This window comes from Oncorhynchus clarkii, chromosome 2, assembly GCF_045791955.1.
Source record: "Oncorhynchus clarkii lewisi isolate Uvic-CL-2024 chromosome 2, UVic_Ocla_1.0, whole genome shotgun sequence".
NCBI classification, from domain to species: domain Eukaryota; kingdom Metazoa; phylum Chordata; class Actinopteri; order Salmoniformes; family Salmonidae; genus Oncorhynchus; species Oncorhynchus clarkii.
Window position 1 is genome coordinate 75575403 of NC_092148.1, and position 22105 is coordinate 75597507.

The 22105-nt window shown below is 41.0% G+C and overlaps 1 protein-coding gene across 3 annotated transcripts in view; it reads left to right on the plus strand.

Moving 5' to 3' along the window:
• The window catches only part of LOC139373690 (pleckstrin homology domain-containing family G member 7-like), a 36902-nt gene that overhangs the window by 14223 nt on the left and 574 nt on the right, over nt 1-22105 (plus strand). For 2 of the 3 annotated variants that reach the window (XM_071114557.1, XM_071114547.1), the window contains exons 4-16: nt 1559-1677; nt 2336-2376; nt 2913-3011; nt 3465-3617; nt 6887-6982; nt 9783-9884; nt 10212-10325; nt 13149-13323; nt 15970-16085; nt 17617-17704; nt 17812-17891; nt 17981-18134; nt 21267-21364. In XM_071114557.1, the coding sequence (XP_070970658.1) occupies nt 1559-1677; nt 2336-2376; nt 2913-3011; nt 3465-3617; nt 6887-6982; nt 9783-9884; nt 10212-10325; nt 13149-13323; nt 15970-16085; nt 17617-17704; nt 17812-17891; nt 17981-18134; nt 21267-21364 (1435 nt within the window). The remainder of the gene's footprint in view (nt 1-1558; nt 1678-2335; nt 2377-2912; nt 3012-3464; nt 3618-6886; nt 6983-9782; nt 9885-10211; nt 10326-13148; nt 13324-15969; nt 16086-17616; nt 17705-17811; nt 17892-17980; nt 18135-21266; nt 21365-22105) is intronic. The other variant, XM_071114567.1, reaches the window with a different exon arrangement.

Consider the following 22105-nt stretch of genomic DNA (forward strand, 5'->3'; position numbering starts at 1 on the left):
GGAGCTTTTTGGCATCAACTCAACACGCCCAAGAACCCCATCCCCACCATCAAACATGGAGATGGAAGCATTATGCTAAGGGGACAGGACAACTTCACCGCATAAAAGGGACGATGGACCATGTACCGTCAAATCTTGGGTGAGAACCTCCTTCCCTCAGCCAGGGCATTGAAAATGGGTCGTGGATGGGTATTCCAGCATGACAATGACCCAAAACACACAGCCAAGGCAACAAAGGAGTGGCTCAAGAAGAAGCACATTAAGGTCCTGGAGTGGCCTAGCCAGTCTCCAGACCTTAATCCCATAGAAAATCTGTGGAGGGAGCTGAAGGTACGAGTTGCCAAACGTCAGCCTCGAAACCTTAATGACTTGGAGAAGATCTGCAAAGAGGAGTGGGACAAAATCCCTCCTGAGATGTGTGTACCCTGGTGGCCAACTACGAGAAACGTCTGACCTCTGTGATTGCCAACAAGGGTTTTGCCACCAAGTACTAAGTCATGTTTTGCAGAGGATTCAAATACTTATTTCCCTGCATTGCATTTTTATTTTAAGTCAATCTGCACTGCTGTGTTCAGTCCGCCGTCTTGGAATCTAACCTTTTTTAATTGTCACGACTTCCATCGCAGTCAGTTCTTATTCTTGTTCGGGCGGCGTTCGGCGGTCGACGTCACCAGTCTTCTAGCCATCACCGATCCACCTTTCATTTTCCATTTGTTTTGTCTTATTTTCCCACACACCTGGTTACATTCCCTCATTACATTACGTGTATATGTCCCTCTGTTCCCCCCATGTCTGTGTGTGGAATTGTTTGTTGTAAAGTGTATGTGCATTATAGACTGGTCTGCGACGGGTGCCGTTGGTTTTGCCTCATTAAACCGCTCCGGTTGTTACCCAGTTCTGCTCTCCTGCGCCTGACTTCCCTGCAGCCAGTCACGCACTTCTTACATTAATGAAAATATGTAAATCATTATTTGAATATGTTGGGAACCCGTTGTATAAAAGTGATAATGCCCGAGAAGCTGGTGTTTGGAGGATATATTGGCACGGTTTGACAACCCTCGACTTCGTCTCGGACTAACAACACCCGTGCCAATATATCTTCCAACCGCGGCTTCTCGGGAATTATCACTTAAATATAGGTCACTTTGACATACAGTATACCTCACACTTAAAATACAGTTAGTCACACTAGTTAGAAAGGCCTTGGCCAAACAAAATAGATCTAATGTAAAATCAAATGTATATAGTATGTAGAAGCCTAGGTATTGTCGTTCATTAGTTTACTCCAATTAGGGGAGGGGTGATGGTAGGGTTAGGGGAAAATAATAAAGAAGCTAATTATTATTATTTTTTAATATTTCAAATAATAGACAATTACATTGATAGAAGCCACAATCTATCTTTAATATTAAAGCTGATCTACCCCCTACATAAAAAATAAAAAAATACTATGGGGCCTTATTGGTCAGCTCTTATTGATCAGAATGGTCTAGAAATTTGCTTTTTATTAGTCAGAATGTTCTAGAAACTGTCTATCTCTTCATACCCTGTTCCCAAGACTGCAGGAGAGGAGGCGGAGTTCTGTGGTGGTCAGTCTGCCTGGATTGGATGTTTCGCCGGGGGACCTGTTTGTGTCCAATGGGGTGGCAGACCTACTGAATCTCTCCAACTTTTCAGGTTAACACTGAAGCTGCTTTTTTGCACATTATTGCTACATTTTTGTTAACAGCTTGTTGATTGCTTTTAAGACCAGATTGTAGGCCTACAGTGATCAGTGTTGTTTTTTAAAGCTATTATTTTACAGTTACCTTGCTATGACTTTAGTAACTGCATCAGAAGTTCACTTCTTACAAAAATATAACCAACATTCATCAACTATTTTCAGATTATTACCATTTGCAGCGGGATTTTTTAATAAAATCCTGTCTACATACAGTGGGGAGAACAAGTATTTGATACACTGACGATTTTGCAGGTTTCCCTACTTACAAAGCATGTAGAGGTCTGCAATTTTTATCATAGGTACACTTCAACTGTGAGAGACAGAATCTAAAACAAAAATCCAATAAAATGCTAATTAATTACTTAAAAATCATACAATGTGATTTTCTGGATTTTTGTTTTAGATTCCGTCTCTCACAGTTGAAGTGTACCTATGATAAAAAGTACAGACCTCTACATGCTTTGTAAGTAGGAAAACCTGCAAAATCGGCAGTGTATCAAATACTTGTTCTCCCCTCTGTATATCCTTTGGTGTGAACAATTTTTTTAACAGCAGACCTATGGAGCGATGCCTTTGTAGACAATCACAATACCACTTTCTCAATTTCCACAGACACTAAGAAACCCAGGTGGCCTTTCTCCAGACGTAGCACGGTAGGTGTACGATCTGTGTGTTGTTTCTCCCCTGCTGCTCACCCTAGCTAGCCTGCCACCGGTCAGTCTAGTTGTTTGTGGTTTGTTTGCTCGGGCGGTGAAGCTGCCAGTGTGCTCAGGCGAGCTCCAATGGAATTAAAGACATTGTTCTCTGACCCACTTTTAATCACAGCATTAATTAATACGCTTTCCTCCCCTCTGTTCTCATGGCCTCCTGAGATTTCATAATGAGTCAACAACACTGAGCCAAACCAATTCAATCCAACTCAATGATTTAGTTAAATGTGTTTGGCCAAACGGATAGATAGATGGGCAAATATTTGCACAAACACTGTTGGTGTATACTGTAGTTCACTGTTCCACTGTTCACTTCCATAAGTGCATGACCGTGCACACATGTACACACTCACTCTTACAGTATACATACACACATTCACATTTTCACTTAGACAAACAGAAACTCATACCTATAGTAGGAAAACCTGATTGATTGTCCAAGGAACATTTGACGTTGAGCCTGTATTTGTTCCTCTCAGACTAAAGGGAAGAGAACATGCTCTGCCTCTGATATTAAGAAATATCTCTCGACGGAACAGATTCAAGACTGGAGGAACACAGACTTCCAGAAGTACAAGGTGAGAAAGGCCATATGAACATATGATCTATGCTGAATAAGCCCCTTTTCCTCTAATAGGAAACTATAATAGGAAACTATAATATCTGCGTTGTAACTTGGCATCCAGTCATAATTGAGTCAGTGCTCCTAGCAATTACTTAAGGAACAATGAAGCCCCTGAAACATATAAATGGACACAATGGACGGGAACAATGGACGGGAACAAGACTTTATTGTTGGCCTACGCACATAACAACCGCACACTTATAAACTCTAACTAGACAGCAGATGATAATAGACTTTAGTTACAGCATTGGGCATAGTAACAAGACACGCCACAGAATGCAGTCGCCTCGTACTTATGACCTCACTAGCCTAGCCGTGAGAGAACCACAATGAATCACCCCCCTTGTGTATTGTTCAAATAACATCTATCCAACCATCCCTCTGTCTGTCATTCTTCCATCTCCAGGATTGTTCTCTAGAAGAGTTCCTAAGGGACTGTGATTCGTCTCAGCTGAAGTCTGATAGTGACCCTCAGGACTACAAGAGACATGAAGCCATCTGGGAACTCTTCACCAGCGAGTGTGTTTACTTCCTGGATCAGCTCATGGTGCTCAAAGAGGTGACTTACTTGATATACGCCTCCACACACACACACACACACACACACACACACACACACACACACACACACACACTTGTTGTGTATATGTACTGACATGTATGTGTAACTGATAGATGCACACACACACTACATGTTCATGTTTTTAAATGTATGTACATTGTAAAGTATTTTGTCTGTAATGTCTTTTTCGTTTATATGTCGGACCCCAGTAAGACTAACTGTCACCATTGGCATCAGCTAATGGAGATCCTAATAATCAAATCAAATCACACACCAGGGATTCCGTTAGCCGGTAATAGCCGGCTTTTGGCCAATAAAAAAAATAAAAAATTGTCCGGCCAATTGTCCGGGAGAAGAAAAAAAATATATATAGCAAAATAATGCTTTTTAGCCTATTAATTGATGCAAACTGGTCATGCTTATCGGTCTATAGGTACATTTTCTAAATTTAGTGGAAATAAATTGCCGCGTGTGTATTTTCATTAGTCGTCATATCTTATTTGTCACACACGCACATACAGATACAGAGCCTTGTTTGAGCTGAAAATCTGTCACAGCGCGAGAGCTGCTGCTACAGCTCCTCAAACAGCTTGTTCGTTGCTGAGTTAAACATGTGCTTTTATAAACCCAATCATTGCACAACAATTCTAAATGCAGTCACATGTTTAAAAAAGTTTTGATAGCCATAATTAAAAAGAGCTAATATTTGTTTTTCTAAGCTGGTAATTGAAGCATGCTTCCCATTTGGCAACAATGGTAGCAGGCTTCAGCTGATCACTCAACACTTTGCAATGAGCTGGAGGCAGTATGCATTTTGAAAACATTTACTTAATTGTTTGAAACCTGAAAGTTTTACTTTATATTATGAGGCATGTTTTACCTTGCTTCAAAGTAGCTTAGCCAAAATCCGACCATAGAAACTTGGAGGCAATTCTTTTATAAAGACTTCCATATGCAATTGAAACCAGTATCTCATGTTCATTTGGTTTTCAAATCAATTCTTTCATTTTCCAGAAGCCAAAGGCACAATCCTAGTCATATTAGCAACCAATGCTAGTCCTTGCATCTTTAGATCTCGGCAATTTCGACATTTCTAGGATATGTTCATCTCTGTCACATGAAACTGCTTGCATGTGCGGTGCGCTTCTGACAATGGTGTTTTTGTAACGGTTTTCGTCTGGTGAAGGAGAAGAGGAACAAAACGCAGCGTGGTAAGTGTCCATAATATATTTTAATGAAATATCACTGGACACAGAAAACAAAAGGAACAAGATAAATAAATGAAAACCGCCACAGTCCCTCCCGTATGGAACAAACACTGACACAGAAAAATAATCAACCACAAAACACAGGTTGGAAAATGCTACCTAAGTATGATTCTCAATCAGAGACAACGAACGACACCTGCCTCTGATTGAGAACCATACCAGGCCAAACACATAAACCCAACATAGAAAAAAGAACATAGACTACCCACCCCAACTCACGCTCTGACCATACTAAAACAAAGACATAACAAAGGAACTAAGGTCAGAACGTGACAGTTTTCCATTATGGAACGAACATTTGCACGTAGCCTACTGCGTTGTGAGCATTGCTGTGTTTATAATGTGAAGAAATAATTGTTTATTAACATTTTAAGCTAAACGTTCTGATCTGTTGCATCAGGCTCTTGTTTTTTATGTATCCCAGGCCTACAGATTGTATGAATTTGGGATCTATAGTCCCACAACTGTCCCAGTCTGTTTTGAATAGGCTATTTCTTCCTGGCACAGAATGACAAGCTGGTAAATAGAATAGGTCAACTTTTCCACTATGGGTGATAATAGATTGACATAGGCTAGTGATTTTGTTTTGTTGGATGGGGAAAAGTAAATGTTAACTTTTATTTTAATATCTTCAAAGTGCGCATCAGTTTTTTTTGTTACTACTTTCTTTTTATTTAGTTGTTAATTTTCTACTTTTTAACTGCATTGTTGGGAAAGGGCTCGTAAGTAATCATTTCACGGTAAAGTCTACATCTGTTGTATTCGGCGCATGCGACAAATAAAATGTGATTTAATTTAGAAGGACGCACGCCGCTGCATCCTCATGTTGCATGTTCTGTTAATATTAATAACCATAATCTAAATGTGATTACTGTCATTCTGAGCACCGGGGGTGGACGCCCTAATCGGGTTATGTTTCCAATGCATATGAGTACGGTAGATTTCTCAAATGTCCAGTAAATTAAAATACTGCCAGTCAAATGTCCAGCGACACATTTTCCTAACGGAAACCCTGACACACACACGCACATACACACATTTGAATAGGAATGGCTCCGCACCAATGCCACCCAACACCTTGTGCTTTGTGAGGCTTTGTGAACGCCAAGGTCATGTTGTGACGGTTCTTTTGACTTCAAACTGCCCCTCCTTAAAATATACTTTGTTGGAACTCTTTCTTCAGCTTTATTGTGATCAAATGTTACGTTGTCCTCTCTACTAGTCAATTGAATACAGCACAAACAAATCTAACCCCTCGCGTTTGTGTTTCTAATGTTGTTGTTTTTTTTATGTATAATATATTTGTGTGTGTTTTGTTTGTTTGTAATGTGTATTTGTTTATGTATTTGTTTGTGTTTCTAATGTGTTTGTATTGGTATTTCTAATGTATTTGTTTGTGTTTGTAATGTGTTTGTAATGTGTTTGTGTTTGCAATGTGTTTTTGGTTGTGTTTGTAATGTGTTTTTGGTTGTGTTTGTAATGTGTTTTTGGTTGTGTTTGTAATGTGTTTTTGGTTGTGTTTGTAATGTGTTTTTGGTTGTGTTTGTAATGTGTTTTTGGTTGTGTTTGTAATGTGTTTTTGGTTGTGTTTGTAATGTGTTTTTGGTTGTGTTTGTAATGTGTTTTTGGTTGTGTTTGTAATGTGTTTTTGGTTGTGTTTGTAATGTGTTTTTGGTTGTGTTTGTAATGTGTTTTTGGTTATGTTTGTAATGTGTTTTTGGTTGTGTTTGTAATGTGTTTTTGGTTGTGTTTGTAATGTGTTTTTGGTTGTGTTTGTAATGTGTTTTTGGTTGTGTTTGTAATGTGTTTTTGGTTGTGTTTGTAATGTGTTTTTGGTTGTGTTTGTAATGTGTTTTTGGTTGTGTTTGTAATGTGTTTTTGGTTGTGTTTGTAATGTGTTTTTGGTTATGTTTGTAATGTGTTTTTGGTTGTGTTTGTAATGTGTTTTTGGTTGTGTTTGTAATGTGTTTTTGGTTATGTTTGTAATGTGTTCCTCAGGTGTTTCTGGCCATGCTGACCAACCTGCAGATGAGGGACTGCCTGCATGACGTGGACTCCTGGAGGCTGTTTGCCAACCTCAATGAACTGTGTCTGGTATGACCATATATATACATATATTACAATAGGTTGGATTAGATTAAAATATCTTTATTTGTTTGGCATGTTAAGAGTTTACAACATAATTAAAGCACAAAATATCCTTATTGTGTCCTATTATATTATAGCTAGTGTTCTATTTAGTGCTGTCGCCATGCCAACACACTGGTCACCCTCTAACACCACCCAGATCAGATTAGAACTGGTCCTGTACGGGTGCAGTGGGTGGAGTCTTCCATGCAGAACGATAAGATGATAGGGCCATGGCGTGCTATCATGGGGCAGTGAGGCAGTCACTAGTGTGTGGAAAGTAGTTATCCAGCTCCCGGAGGGATAACTGACCATGACAGTGAAGGGGTCAAAGGGGAATGTGCATTGTTTTGGTACTGGATCTTGGATGGGAGGTGGTTTACCACAAGCTATCCACATATCAAAATGAAATTCCAAAATAAATCACAAAACATCAAATCTTCAACATCATCTTACTCTAGGCTATATGTTAAAAGGTTTGAGTTTTCACAATATCACATCATCTGGTTATTTTACTGAAGAAAATAGAGAGCTGCAGGTGATTGACGCAAGACATTGGAGGTTTGATTATCAGTCCTTGCCATCATACTCTATTTACAATACCCTCCGTAATTATTGGGACAGTGAAGCATTTTTTCTTATTTTGGTTCTATATTTAAAAACCTTTTTTTGTTAAATCAATCAATGACTGAGGTTAAAGTGCAGACTGTCAGCTTTCATTTTCAACTTTCACAGAACCTTTTGTATATAGTCCCCCATTTCGGGGAACAACTTTCTCACATTTTTATTCACGATTCATTCAGGATTATCCGTAATCATAGTAGTATCCACATTAATGTAGAAGTGTCAGAAACATATTCTATTCTTATTGACAATGAAAGTGACTCAAAGGTTACACAATACATTATTTACCATTCATTTCTATTGGGCACAAAATAATCTGAAATACAATGAAAACAAACAGCAAATGCATCCAACAAATTTGATGTAGTCTTTGCGTGCTATGAATATGGGACCAAAATACACTGCTCAAAAAAATAAAGGGAACACTAAAATAACACATCCTAGATCTGAATGAATGAAATATTCTTATTAAATTTTCTTTCTTTTTTCTTTACATAGTTGAATGTGCTGACAACAAAATCACACAAAAATTATCAATGGAAATAAAATGTATCAACCCATGGAGGTCTGGATTTGGAGTCACACTCAAAATTAAAGTGGAAAACCACACTACAGGCTGATCCAACTTTGATGTAATGTCCTTAAAACAAGTCAAAATGAGGCTCAGTAGTGTGTGTGGCCTCCACGTGCCTGTATGACCTCCCTACAACGCCTGGGCATGCTCCTGATGAGGTGGCGGATGGTCTCCTGAGGGATCTCCTCCCAGACCTGGACTAAAGCATCCGCCAACTCCTAGACAGTCTGTGGTGCAACGTGGCGTTGGTGGATGATGTCCCAGATGTGCTCAATTGGATTCAGGTCTGGGGAACGGGCGGGCCAGTCCATAGCATCAATGCCTTCCTCTTGCAGGAACTGCTGACACACTCCAGTCACATGAGGTCTAGCATTGTCTTGCATTAGGAGGAACCCAGGGCCAACCGCACCAGCATATGGTCTCACAAGGGGTCTGAGGATCTCATCTCGGTTCCTAATGGCAGTCAGGCTACCTCTGGTGAGCACATGGAGGGCTGTGCGGCCCCCCAAAGAAATGCCACCCCACACCATGACTGACCCACCGCCAAACCGGTCATGCTGGAGGATGTTGCAGGCAGCAGAACGTTCTCCACGGCGTCTCCAGACTCTGTCACGTGCTCAGTGTTAACCTGCTTTCATCTGTGAAGAGCACAGGGCGCCAGTGGCGAATTTGCCAATCTTGGTGTTCTCTGGCAAATGCCAAACGTCCTGCGCGGTGTTGGGCTGTAAGCACAACCCCCACCTGTGGACGTCGGGCCCTCATACCACCCTCATGGACTCTGTTTCTGACCGTTTGAGCAGACACATGCATATTTGTGGCCTGCTGGAGGTCATTTTGCAGGGCTCTGGCAGTGCTCCTCCTGCTCCTCCTTGCACAAAGGCAGAGGTAGCGGTCCTGCTGCTGGGTTGTTGGCCTCCTACGGCCTCCTCCATGTCTCCTGATGTACTGACCTGTCTCCTGGTAGCGCCTCCATGCTCTGGACACTACGCTGACAGACACAGCAAACCTTCTTGCTACTCGCACATCTCGCATTGATGTGCCATCCTGGATGAGCTGCACTACCTGAGCCACTTGTGTGGGTTGTAGACTGTGGTTGTAGACTGTGGTTATCACCTGCAGAACCACTCCTTTATTGGGGGTGTCTTGCTAATTGCCTATAATTTCCACCTGTTGTCTATTCCATTTGCACAACAGCATGTGAAATGTATTGTCAATCAGTGTTGCTTCCTAAGTGGACAGTTTGATTTCACAGAAGTGTGATTGACTTGGAGTTACATTGTGTTGTTTAAGTGTTCCCTTTATTTTTTTGAGCAGTGTACTTAACTTTTTACTACTTTAATACACATAAGTTAATTAGTCCCAATACTTGTTCCCCTAAAATGGGGGCACTATGTACAACAAGTGCTGTAATTTCTAAACGATTCACCCGATATGGATGAAAATACCTCTTTCATCATTGTTTGATTTTAAATCCAAACTTCCAGAGAAAAGAGCCAAAATAATAACTGTATATGACTACACAGCAATAGTCATCATGTGGACTCTGTAATATGATGTGTTGTTCCCCAGGTGAGCTTTGGCTTCCTCACCAGCCTGCTGCGTGTCATCAAGGAGTCCTGGGAGATCCCTGTGGCAGGAGGTGGTCCCAACCTGCTGAAGCTTCTCACTAAGGTAGGTACAGCTGATACATGCACGCACAATTACTGTCTCTCTCTCTCTCTCTCTCTCTCTCTCAACAGCATCCTTACTTTTGATTAAATATTATAATAAATAACTAAATATTTAGAACAGAAGTGATCAGAAGCCTCAATATAAGCCACATCATTGTTTGAAAATGTGACCCACACAAACATGATATACTAGATGTACATCTCTTTATCTCCCTCCATGAAATGTACAATATGAATGCATATCTCAGTTGTTTTTCCTGTGGCCCAGCTTTCTGTGTCTCTCTCTATGCTAGCTAGATAAACACTACGTCTCTCTATCTGTCGGCAGGCATTCCGGGAGAGCATATGCCACTGTCTGCAGAAGTACTGCCTCAACTATTCCGCTGCACTATATTATCTGGACAGCCTGAAGAACAGAGAGGACTTTGGCTCCTATGTTAAGGTACACTCTACTGTACTGCTGGCCGGAGCCGCCGAGCGCTGCTTATTTTGAAATGTAAATCAGGGTTGGTTGAGGCAAGGTCGCCCTGTGCTGGGGCTTGCTGACCATTTGGAACGTAACAATTTGACTTCTGCTGTTGTGACTATTTATCTTTATTTTTTACAACCCTTCTGTTGTTTTTTTTACTCTCCACTGAGATCATTTTTCTTCCTCGACAACTTCACTTTCCCTCCTCCCCACCCGCTGTTCTATCTAATATGCTCTCTATTTCACTCTTACACCCTAACTCTGTCTTGCCAAGGCCCTCCCAAACTCTTGCTCAATTGCTTTTTCTCTCAATATCAATATTTTTTTCTCAATATTGTCACACACACTTATCTACCTACTTACAGTACAGTACTCTCTCTCTCTCTCTCTGAACAGTAAACATTACACTATTCCAAAATAGACATTTTAAATGTCATATTATGTCTATATACAGTGTTGTAACGATGTGCAAATAGTTAAAGTACAAAAGGGAAAATAAATCAACATAAATATGGGTTGTATTTACATTGGTGTTTGCTCTTCACTGGTTGCCCTTTTCTTGTGGCAACAGGTCACAAATCTTGCTGCTGTGATGGCACACTGGTATTTCACCCAGTAGATATGGGAGTTTATCAAAGTTTGATTTGTTTTCAAATTCTTTGTGGGTCTGTGTAATCTGAGTGAAATATGTGTCTCTATGATCATACATTTGGCAGGAGGTTAGGAAGTGCAGCTCAGTTTCCACCTCATTTTATGGGCAGTGGGCACATAGCCTGTCTTCTCTTGAGAGCCAGGTCTGCCTACGGCGGCTTTTCTCAATAGCAAGACTATGCTCACTGAGTCGGTACAGAGTCAAAGCTTTCCTTCAGTTTGGGTCAGTCACAGTGGTCAGGTATTCTGCCACTGTGTACTCTGTGTAGGGCCAAATAGCTTTCTAGTTTGCTCTGTTTTTTGTAAATTCTTTACAATGTGTCAAGTAATTATATTTTAGTTTTCTCATGATTTGGTTGGGTCTAATTGTGTTGCTGTCCTGGGGCTCTGTTTGTGTTTGTGAACAGAGCCCCAGAACCAGCTTGCTTAGGGGGCTCTTCTCCAGGTTAATTTCTCTGTAGGTGATGGCTTTGTTATCGAAGATTTGGGAATCGCTTCCTTTTAGGTGTTTGTAGAATTTAACGTCTCTTTTCTGGATTTTGATAATTAATGGGTATCGGCCTAATTCTGCTCTGCATGCATTTTTTGTTTTTTTACGTTGTATATGGAGAATATTCTTGCAGAATTCTGCATGCAGTGTTTGTCCGATTTTTGTTAATTCTTGGTTGGTGAGCAGACCCCAGACTTCACAACCATAAAGGGCAATGGGTTCTATAACTGATTTAAGTATTTTTTAGCCAGATCGTAATTGGTATGTCAAATTCTATGTTCCTTTTGATGGCATAGAAGGCTCTTCTTCCCTTGTCTCGCAGATTGTTCATAGCTTTGTGGAAGTTACCTTTGGCGCTGATATTTAGGCCGAGGTATGTATAGTTTTTTGTGTGCTCTAAGGCAGGGTTTCCCAAACTCGGTCCTCGGGACCCCAAGGGGTGCACTACACAGCTGATTCAAATAATCAATTAATATTCCAGCTTTGATCATTTGAATCAACTGTGTAGTGTTAGGGCAAAAAAAAAAAGTGCAAATCTTGGGGTCCCAAGGACTAAGTTTGGGAAACACTGCTCTAGGGTAACGGTGTCTAGATGGAATTTGAATTTGTGGTCCTGGCAACAGGACCTTTTTTTGAACACTATTATTTTTGACTGAGATTTACTGTCTGGGCCCAGGTCTGACAGAATCTGTGCAGAAGTTCTAGGTGCTACCAAGGCCCTCCTTGGTTGGGGACAAAAGCACCAGATCATCAGATTTCAGATTCTAGTAGAGTGAGGCCAACTGCTGCAGACTGTTCTAGGGCCCTCACCAATTTGTTGATATATAGGTTGAAGAGTGTGGGGCTGCATCCCTGTCTCACCCCATGGCCCTGTGGAAATAAATGTTTTTTTTGTTGCCGATTTTAACCACACACTTGTTGTTTGTGTACATGGATTTTATAATGCCATATGTCTTTCCCTCAACACTAGTTTCCATAAATGTTTTATAGCAGACCCTCATGCCAAATTGAGTCAAAAGCGTTTTTGAAATCATCAAAGTATGAGAAGACTGCCTTTGTTTTGGTTTGTTAGTTTGTCATTTAGGGTGTGCGGGGTGAATACGTGGTCTGTCATACAGTAATTTGGTAAAAAGCCAATTTGACATTTGCTCAGTACATTGTTTTCACTGAGGAAATGTATGAGTTTGCTGTTAATGATAAAGCAGAGGATTTTCCCATGGCTGCTGTTGACGCATATCCCCTGGTACATATTGGAGTCAAATTTGTTTACATTTTTGTTGATTGGGGTGATCAGTCCTTGGTTCCAAATATTGTGGAAGATGCCTGAGTCAAGAACGATGTTAGAGTTTAAGTATAGCCAATTGGAATTTCTGGTCTGTATATTTTATCATTTCATTTAGGATACCATCAACACCACAGGCCTTTTTGGGTTGGAGGATTTGTATTTTGTCCTGTAGTTCATTCAATGTAATTGGAGAATCCAGTGGGTTCTGGGACTGTAGTCTATAATAGTTGATTATAAGATTTTTATTTCATCATGCATATGTTTTTGCTATTTGTTCTTTGTTATAGGGCCAAAAAGATTGGAGGTGGTTTATCGCTCTCTCACTCTCTCTATCACTCTCTCACGCTCTTTCTCTCTTTCTCAACTCTAGTGGTGTGAGAGAAACCAGGAGTGCCGGAGGCTGCAGTTGCGTGACCTGTTGGTGGCGCCGTTGCAGCGTCTGACCCGCTACCCCCTGCTGCTGAAGAACGTTGGGAAGAGGAGCCGGACGGAGGAGGAGGAGAGCGCCCTGCAGAGCGTGGTGGAGCAGGTGGACACCTCCATATGTGAGCATCCCCCTTCCTTCACCCACTTCACTGGAACACTGTATTGCAGAACCTCATATCACTACACAGGCTGCTGTATCCTATCTCCTATTTGCCTGGCCTTGAACAGATGCATCTAGCGAGGCTCTTTGATGTTATCAACACCATGCCTCGATAATGAAGGGGGCTGTGCTTTTATACAGGTTGGTTCTCTTCTGCGTCTCTCAAAGAGTTCTATTTTTCTATGTAGGAAACAGCATACCTGCCATTCAGGTTATCAGGTCATCGGGACTCTTGGGGTTTTCCTGACAGTGCTGTGCTTTTGACAGTCACTTACACATATCTCCTGGCTTAAAGAGCAACTGCACTTCCTGATTTGGACTCGTTTTGAAGATTTCTTATTAAGAAATGCAAGCTGCCATTACTGAAGCCAAATGAGAGTTGTCTTGGGGGTGTGGTTTGATGTGGGTGTTATTTTTGCATATCGTGCCCTGGCAGGTACTGTTGTTTGTCTCTCCTGAGTCACCGTAGCTCTTCCAAGCTGTCAAACTATTGTAAATAAAGCAAAAGCTAAACGCTGTTTACCAGTGGCCAAAATCACTAGCTAGATAGGTTCCAACTCTGTGTTTGTCAATAAAGCTAGCAAGAAGTAGCTTGCAGGCACATTGAGCAGCCAGGACCAAATTAGCTTATCAAGTCACTGGCGAGTGACAACGTGTGTGCTTCTGTGCCAAAAAAAAACAACGTTCTCACTATTTATTACCAGAGTGTGCACCTTTCTATCAGTGTTTTATAGGGAATCATGTTACAAAACAGGTTGCGGGGGGACACAAGATGCTCGCAAATGGGTTTTGAAATATTGATAAGTTGCAGTTGGGATACCAGTGCGCTCTGATTGTCTCAATTCTCATTTTGCCCAAAATAGTGGCAGATGTGTGTTTGTCACTAACAAACACATCAGTGTGTGGCCACTCCATTAAGGGCTTAGGTCCAAGGGTAATTACAACATAAAATTGGCAACATGTTATCTTATGTAAACAAGTCTGAGGTGCTGAGTAATGGGCAGATCTGTCTCACTGTCTGGAGGTTCTGGCTGCTATGATTTGATAGAGCACAATCAGCACAGCTGATTCTCCCGTGTTAGTGGGCACTGTGTATCCTTAGACAACTGTCCAGTAAGTCGTGACGAACTCACAAAACTCAGTTTTGGACGAGACTGACTTCATTACCAATTATCCTATTTACACTTTGTAACCAATTCTGACACTAGAATGAATGTTTCTGACTCATATCAATGCTACATAGACTGTTTAAAACCAGAGAAGTTGGTTCTAAGGGTGTTTAGAGGAAAAGGTGTGCACAACAATGGAGCGTTACAGATCACACCCATGTTGCGACACACAGTGAACTGTTGTCATCGTTTAATGATATCTGTATCAAGAACTTTGAGATGCAACCTCAGAGATACTATTTCAAATTGATTTGTTTCATTGCCAATACCAGACAAATTGATTTGTTTCATTGCCAATACCAGACAAATTGTTTTGTTTCATTGCCAATACCAGACAAATTGATTTGTTTCATTGCCAATACCAGACAAATTGATTTGTTTCATTGCCAATACCAGACAAATTGATAGTTCAATTAAAAATGCAGCTGAAAATGTTAAAGTAGAACTAATTTATTAAACTAATATGAAGTTACAAAAATAATATTAATTGAACCTGATGACAAGGAAGTGACATCCTTGTCATTGATTTCTGTGTGTTCTAAAGCCAGATATAAGCCAGCCAGAATTGATGTTCCTAACTAGTTTGTGCACTGCTCACAACCAAACATTTGAGGGCTAGATTCAATCAGATTGACATCCGCATAGTTTTGTTTTGGCGATGTCGGAGGTGGAACTGCTTTAAATTTCGTGCACATCAACTGAGGTAAACTATATGCATTCCGGTGGAAGTCCATTATTTTCGATGGGAGGCAATCCGCACCGCTGTGATTTTTCCAACTTGTACATTGCTTTGTCATGCATTATCAGAAAAGTAGGTGCATGATTCTTTTTATTGCGATGGGAAGCATGGATTACGATGATTACGTAAAATGTACCATACTTCAATGTAATGATGAAGCCTGTGTGCACGCGGCATCAGAGCTATAAAATCCACTAAGGTTTCTGCGTTACCTTGTCACAGACAATGCCATTGGATGCAACGAAACCACACCTGACTATAATCCGACCAATCCTATGCAGCCGCATTAAAAGTTCAAAATATGGTAGGGGCTATTTTAACGACTACATAGGGCTATGTTTTGGATGACTGGCTGCGAATGTTTATTGAATTGTTTTATTTCTGCCTTTTCTATTCCAGACATTCTGAAATTCACTAAAGCATCCCATGTATGTAACTTTAGTCTTTCACTTTTCAATGAAATCCCCCATCCAAATTTACATTTGAGAGTCATTATTCCTATGATCGATAGAGCCTACACTTTCTACCTCTATTTTGAATTTCTTACGCAGTAGGGATAATAACACGAGCAGCCGCATACCAATATGTCAGTTCACACCACTCCAACACCGCCAAAACATCTCCTATGCTTTTTGACCAGGGTGATGACCTTGTCATTCACACACACTCCTCCCCCTCTCTGTGTGTGTGTGAGCAGGTGATCTGGAGGGGAAGGTGAAATGGCTGGACAACTACCAGAAGGTGAAACAGCTAAGAGATTCATTGGTGTGGCTGCCAGTGTGGGAGAGAGACAAGCAGGCCTTCGTCCCTGAGGTAAGGCTGCTTTCACTATACTGGGAGGGTTGAGCTTTGAATACCGAACTTGGTTTTCACAAATGCAGAATAGAATAGAGCTTACTCAATTTACTTAATCATCTTGGTTCCTGGAGGAACATTGGGCCTGTACTAAAGTTTCACTATTGTCAGTCTTAGGCTGCTTTGTTTGCCTCTTGCCATGACAAGTGGATCTTCTTGAGATCTGAATAGAATAGACCAATTGGTTAACGTTTCTTACACACGTCAGATACTACAATAACTTAGCTGCATCTTACATCTGAGATCATAGCACTGATGTAAAGGAAAGAGAAAGATGTCTAAAGCTTCTTAGTGGGGGTTTTCAGACAAGGATCCAGTGATACCTGACATCAGGATCCGCAAAGCTAGACAGACACACAGATAAGATATTACAGTCTGATATTTAAGTGAAAATGCCTGAGAAGCCAGTGTTTGGAGGATGTATTGAAATGGGTGTTGTTAGGCCCAAGACCAAGTCTAGGGCCGGCAAATCATACCAATATATCCTCCAAACACTGGCTTCTCGGGCAATATCACTTTTATACAACAGGTTACCAACATATTCAAATAATGATTGACATATTTTCATTAAAAACGTTATTGTGATGAATTTGTTCATACTATTTCATCCTTCCACAAGATATAGTCCCAAAACAAATCTAGGGTTGCTACCCAAGCCATCTGCTTGTTCGTTCTATTGGTTTGGTTGCCAGAGACGCGACCCAGTCGTTCAGTCTTTTTGTTCTGAATCTATGGATGTCGTTTGTTCTAAATGTTCCATTGCCATACTGGCTGGCAACGTTCTTATCCATTGCTTTCTAGCTAGCCAACTACGGCTAACTTACAGTCATGTCAAAAAGCCAGAATAACAGCAAAGTAGCTGCATTTGCATTTGTTTAAGCTGTTTTCTAGTGACATTTATTTGGATGCATCCATAACAATAAGCTAATGAGACACAATTGTGCCTGGCATGTGCTCTCTCGTCAATACACTGTTGTTCAGAGGAGCTAGCCAACAACATAGCTAACACAATCACTTCAAACTGAAGCTGTAAAAACTGAAATATGTCTCATCCCAACACGTTCATTACTATGGGACAGCTGGAGATCAAATTTGAATCTTGAAACAATGTTGCAAATGTCGGAGACACAGACGGCAAGGTTTACACAAATCTCTGCTGTTGAAAACTACATGTTAGTCTCAAAGAAATGGGAGATAATGTCTGGATGCTTTTTTATAGTGGAGGTCAAGTATATAAATTGCCTGGCTGGGCTGATGAGACAGTGGATTGCTCATTCAGATGGAACAGAGTAAATAGGCATTTTAAAGTCATAGATTTAGCCGGTGGTAACTTATGGAATAGATACAGGCTGGAATGCGCTTTTAACCAATCAGCATTCAGGATTAGACCCACTGTTGTATACACTGACACCACATACAGTAGGAACTTATAAGAACGCAAACAAATTTCCCACAACATAACCACAGCCCTTCATTTGGCTACAAACAGAATCTGAAGCATCTCCTAAAGTCTGCCTCCCTCGAAAACCTCATCTCTCATCGGAGCCTGCTGCACAAGGGAAAACTAGTGCTTACAGGTCAGTGACATACAGAGTAATTAGACCAGACTAATTCAAATAGTTTGTACTGTAGTTCTACATGTTTTTGCATATTTTAGCCATGTCATCTCTATATGTGATTCTAGAGAATGGCAAGCTGCAGAATGTGTACCTGTTTCTGTTTGACGAGTTCCTCCTCATCACCAAGATCAAGAGGAACAAAAAGGTGCTACCAATATCTGATTTGTTGCATATACTTATACTCCTTATTTCCTTACTTACTTCCGAATTCTCTTTCTCCCTCTCCCCCTCCAGAAGTCCACAGGTCCTGAACAGAGTCCCCACCGTCCACCTCAGAACCAGGAGTTGGACCAGTTGCTGAAGGAGGGCTGTACCTTCACCGTCCTGGATCAGCCCGTCTCGCTGGACCGCCTCCAGCTCAAGAACATAGACCAACTCAACGCAGCAGGTGGGGAAGGATCAACACCTCAATGATACTGTGTCTTCGGAAAGTATTCAGACCCCTTGACTTTTTCTACATTTTTTTCAGGCCACAGCCTGAAATTTTCCATGGGAAGTTAAGCCCTGGAATTTGGGGGAATTTTACTTAAATTCATCAAAAAGTTATCTTATAACACTGAACCTTTTTTGTGGGATACACATAAGGCACACAACTACACTGTCTGAGCCAAGAACTACATGCTTTCTGGTAAGTTTTGATTACAATACTGGGTGGGTTGAATATATTTTATATGACATACATGATTTAGTAAATAGTAGCCTACAGCAGAGTGTTTAAATCATTTCTAACTTGTTAACAGTTTCTGCTAGTTAGCTTTTGCTACCATGTTGTTTCCATACATGTTTCATTTTAAAACATTTATCTTACAAAGGAGTTGTTTAATCTAACTGCTTAACTATTTATCTGTACATGGAATTGTATTTGTGTTTTTTTTACTAATTTTTTCTAATCTTTACAGGAAAATGTCATGGGCACTATCTGATGTGTGGAGACATTTCACTGCAGCTAATGTAGATGGAAAAGCTGTGTACATTTGCAAATACTGTGCCAAATCATATGTGAAGAAGGCAACAAAGATGCAGAATTATCTAGCCAAGTACATAAAGGTCCCTCAGCACTCACTACAAGCAACCTCTGACAAAAGTCCTTCTACTTCTATTCGAGGTGAAAAGGATTAATCAGACACCTTATCAATAGCAACAGCTCATGGTCCTCCTGGAATCAGAAGTATTTTTTTGACTCAATGGAGGAACGTAGTCAGAGAAATGCTGATGAATGTCTTGCTCGAGCTGTGTATGCAACTGGTTCACCTCTGATGATCACAGCAATGTTTATTGGAAGAGATTTCTGAATGTTCTTCGCCCAGCATACACCCCTCCAACCAGACATGCTTTATCTACTCATTTGCTGGATGTAGAGTTCAACAGAGTTCAAGTGAGGGTCAAGCAAATCAGATAAAGCAGACTGTATTGCAATCATCTCTGATGGGTGGTCGAATGTTTGTGGCCAAGGAATAATTAACTACATTATCTCCACCCCCAACCAGTATTCTACAAGAGCACAGACACGGGACAACAGACACACTGGTCTCTATATTGCAGATGAGCTGAAGGCAGTCATCAATGACCTTGGACCACAGAAGGTATTTGCACTGGTGACAGACAATGCTGCGAACATGATGGTTGCTTGGTCTAAAGTGGAGGAGTCCAACCCTCATATCACACCCATTGGCTGTGCTGCTCATGCATTGAATCTGCCCCTCAAGGACATCATGCCACTGAAAACAATGGATACACTCTACAAGAGAGCCAAAGAAATGGTTAGGTATGTGAAAGGTCATCAAGTTATAGCAGCAATCTACCTCACCAAGCAAAGTGTGAAGAATAAGAGTACCCCATTCAAGCTGCCCAGCAACACTCGTTGGGGTGGTGTTGTCATCATGTTTGACAGTCTCCTGGAGGGGAAGGAGTCGCTCCAAGAACTGGCCATATCCCAGTCTGCTAATATGGACAGCCCCATCAATAGGATCCTCTTGGATTATGTATTTTGGGAGAGTGGTAAGCAGACTGAAACCTAAAGCAGTAGCCATTGCACAGATTGGCCATCCTGTCTGATGTTCAGACTTTGCTTGCAGATGTAAGAGAAGAAATCCGAACTGCCCTGCCCACTTCACCGTTGTTCCAAGCAGAGGAAACTACAGTTCTGAAATACATCAAAAAGCGTTGACTTCTGCCTGAAGCCCATACACGCCGTAGCGTACATGTTGGACCCCAAGTATGCTGGCAAGAGCATCCTATCTGGTGCAGAGATCAACAAGGCCTATGGTGTCATCACTACTGTGTCTCGCCACCTTGGCCTGGATGAGGGCAAGGTTCTTGGCAGTCTGGCGAAGTACACTTCTAAGCAAGGGCTTTGGGATGGAGATGCAATATGGCAGTCGTGCCAACATATCTCATCAGCCACCTGGTGGAAGGGACTTTGTGGGTCTGAGGCTCTTTCCTCTGTTGCCTCCATCATCCTCCAAATCCCACCAACATCAGCCGCCTCAGAGCGCAACTGGTCCTTGTTTGGAAACACACACACCAAAGCACGCAACAGGCTGACCAATACAAGGGTTGAAAAATTGGTGGCCATCCGGGCACATTTGAGGCTTTTTTAGCCTGACAATGAGCCATCCTCAACCAGGTTGGAAAGTGACAGTGAAGATGAGGCCTCAGAGTCTGATGTTCAAGAGGTGGACATTGAGGAGGTCCAGGGAGAAGACATGGAAGCCTGAGAGGAAGACAACCAAAGCTTTAGTTTCTAGACTATCATTTTACAGATGTATTTTGGGAGATGCGATGGATCATTGGGGATCATTCAATATTCCCTTTCTGTTGATGTTCAGTGAAATCATCACATGTGTAGAGTCAACTGATTTAATTAAAGTTCAATTTGTAAAAGAAAATGTTCTATTGGAAGGATTAAATCAATTGCAATTATGTCTACTGATGGGTAAAATGGTAAAATGTTGTTTCTGTCTCCATATGATATGGTAAATATATCCAATGCAAAAAACATGACATTTAAATGGTATTAATTTGCATATATTCCCACGGAAAGTTTCCACCTCTGAATATTCCCCAAAATGTGCAACCCTACACACACACACGTACACATGGATTTTGTATTGTAGACATGTGGTATTGGTGGAGTAGGGGCCTGAGGGCACACAGTGTGTTGTGAAATCTGTGAATATATTATGTTTTTAAAATTGTGTACCTGCCTTAATTTTGCTGGACCCGAGGAAGAGTAGGCAGCAGCTAATGGGGATCCATAATAAATACAAATCGAAACAGCAGATTGCAGTATCAGTCCTGAGTTGTTTGTTCAGTACTTTCTTTTGTACTACTGTGTCGTTAATGAATACAAACCAGTTCTCTTGTTTATGAACAAAATGGAAGCAAACGGGCCAAAACAGGAAGGGACCAACTGAGCCTATCCATCAACAAATGCTTGTTTTCATTTTCTGTTAGAATTTTTTTGTTGCTACGTTTTCAAAGGTGTGCACTAAAGAATGTTTTATCCTTCTCTTCTCAGCTTCAGGTCTACCCCAATCCTTCATCATCATGCACCAGAACCGCTACCAGCAGTGTATCGCTGCCTTCATCCTACAAGCTCCAACCGAGGCCGTCAAGGTACAGTAAGAGCCGTCTGACTTGACATTAAACACACTGTGCGTGTTGCAGAACAAACAAAAACACTTTTGACAGCAATGTTTTTACAGTGAGAATTGGATTGCATACCATTTTCTTGTTCATGTGTAGCTGGGTGCTTATAATTGTACCATGGTGACTGGCAACATTCCGTTGGCATAACAATAGCCTGCTAACATCTCAGGGCATCACATACCACTGTTATGTGGTATATCATGTTATCTTATGTAAGGCATGGATCTATCAATAGCAGGAAACTCCCATCTCAATATTCTCATAGCAGAGTCAAAGGTTATACATTTTTAGATTTGTTGGTGGTTGATAACTGGCATATTCCTGTGTTATATCATTCATCACCATGTTTCATGATAATATTCATTGTTCAGCTATTTACAGTCTATATCTGTCTGGGATGAACAAACATACTTATTGCTATACCCCCAGAAATCAAGTGACACACTCCAGCTAGTGTTGGGTCATCGTTAGACTACACTAGCAGATAAGTAACTTTTTTCCACTGTCCTGATCGTTTATTCCAGTACTTTCAGTCACCTTGCTCTCTGATACGTCTAGGCTAGGTGGAATTTCCTTCATTACTGGGCATGAGTTAGCAGAGTATTGTCATGGTACCCTGAATGTGTCAAGTTAAGTTAATTTAAAGTGCATTTTACAAATGTCACAACACACTTTACATGATTAAAAGGGAAGTACAAAACAATGTAG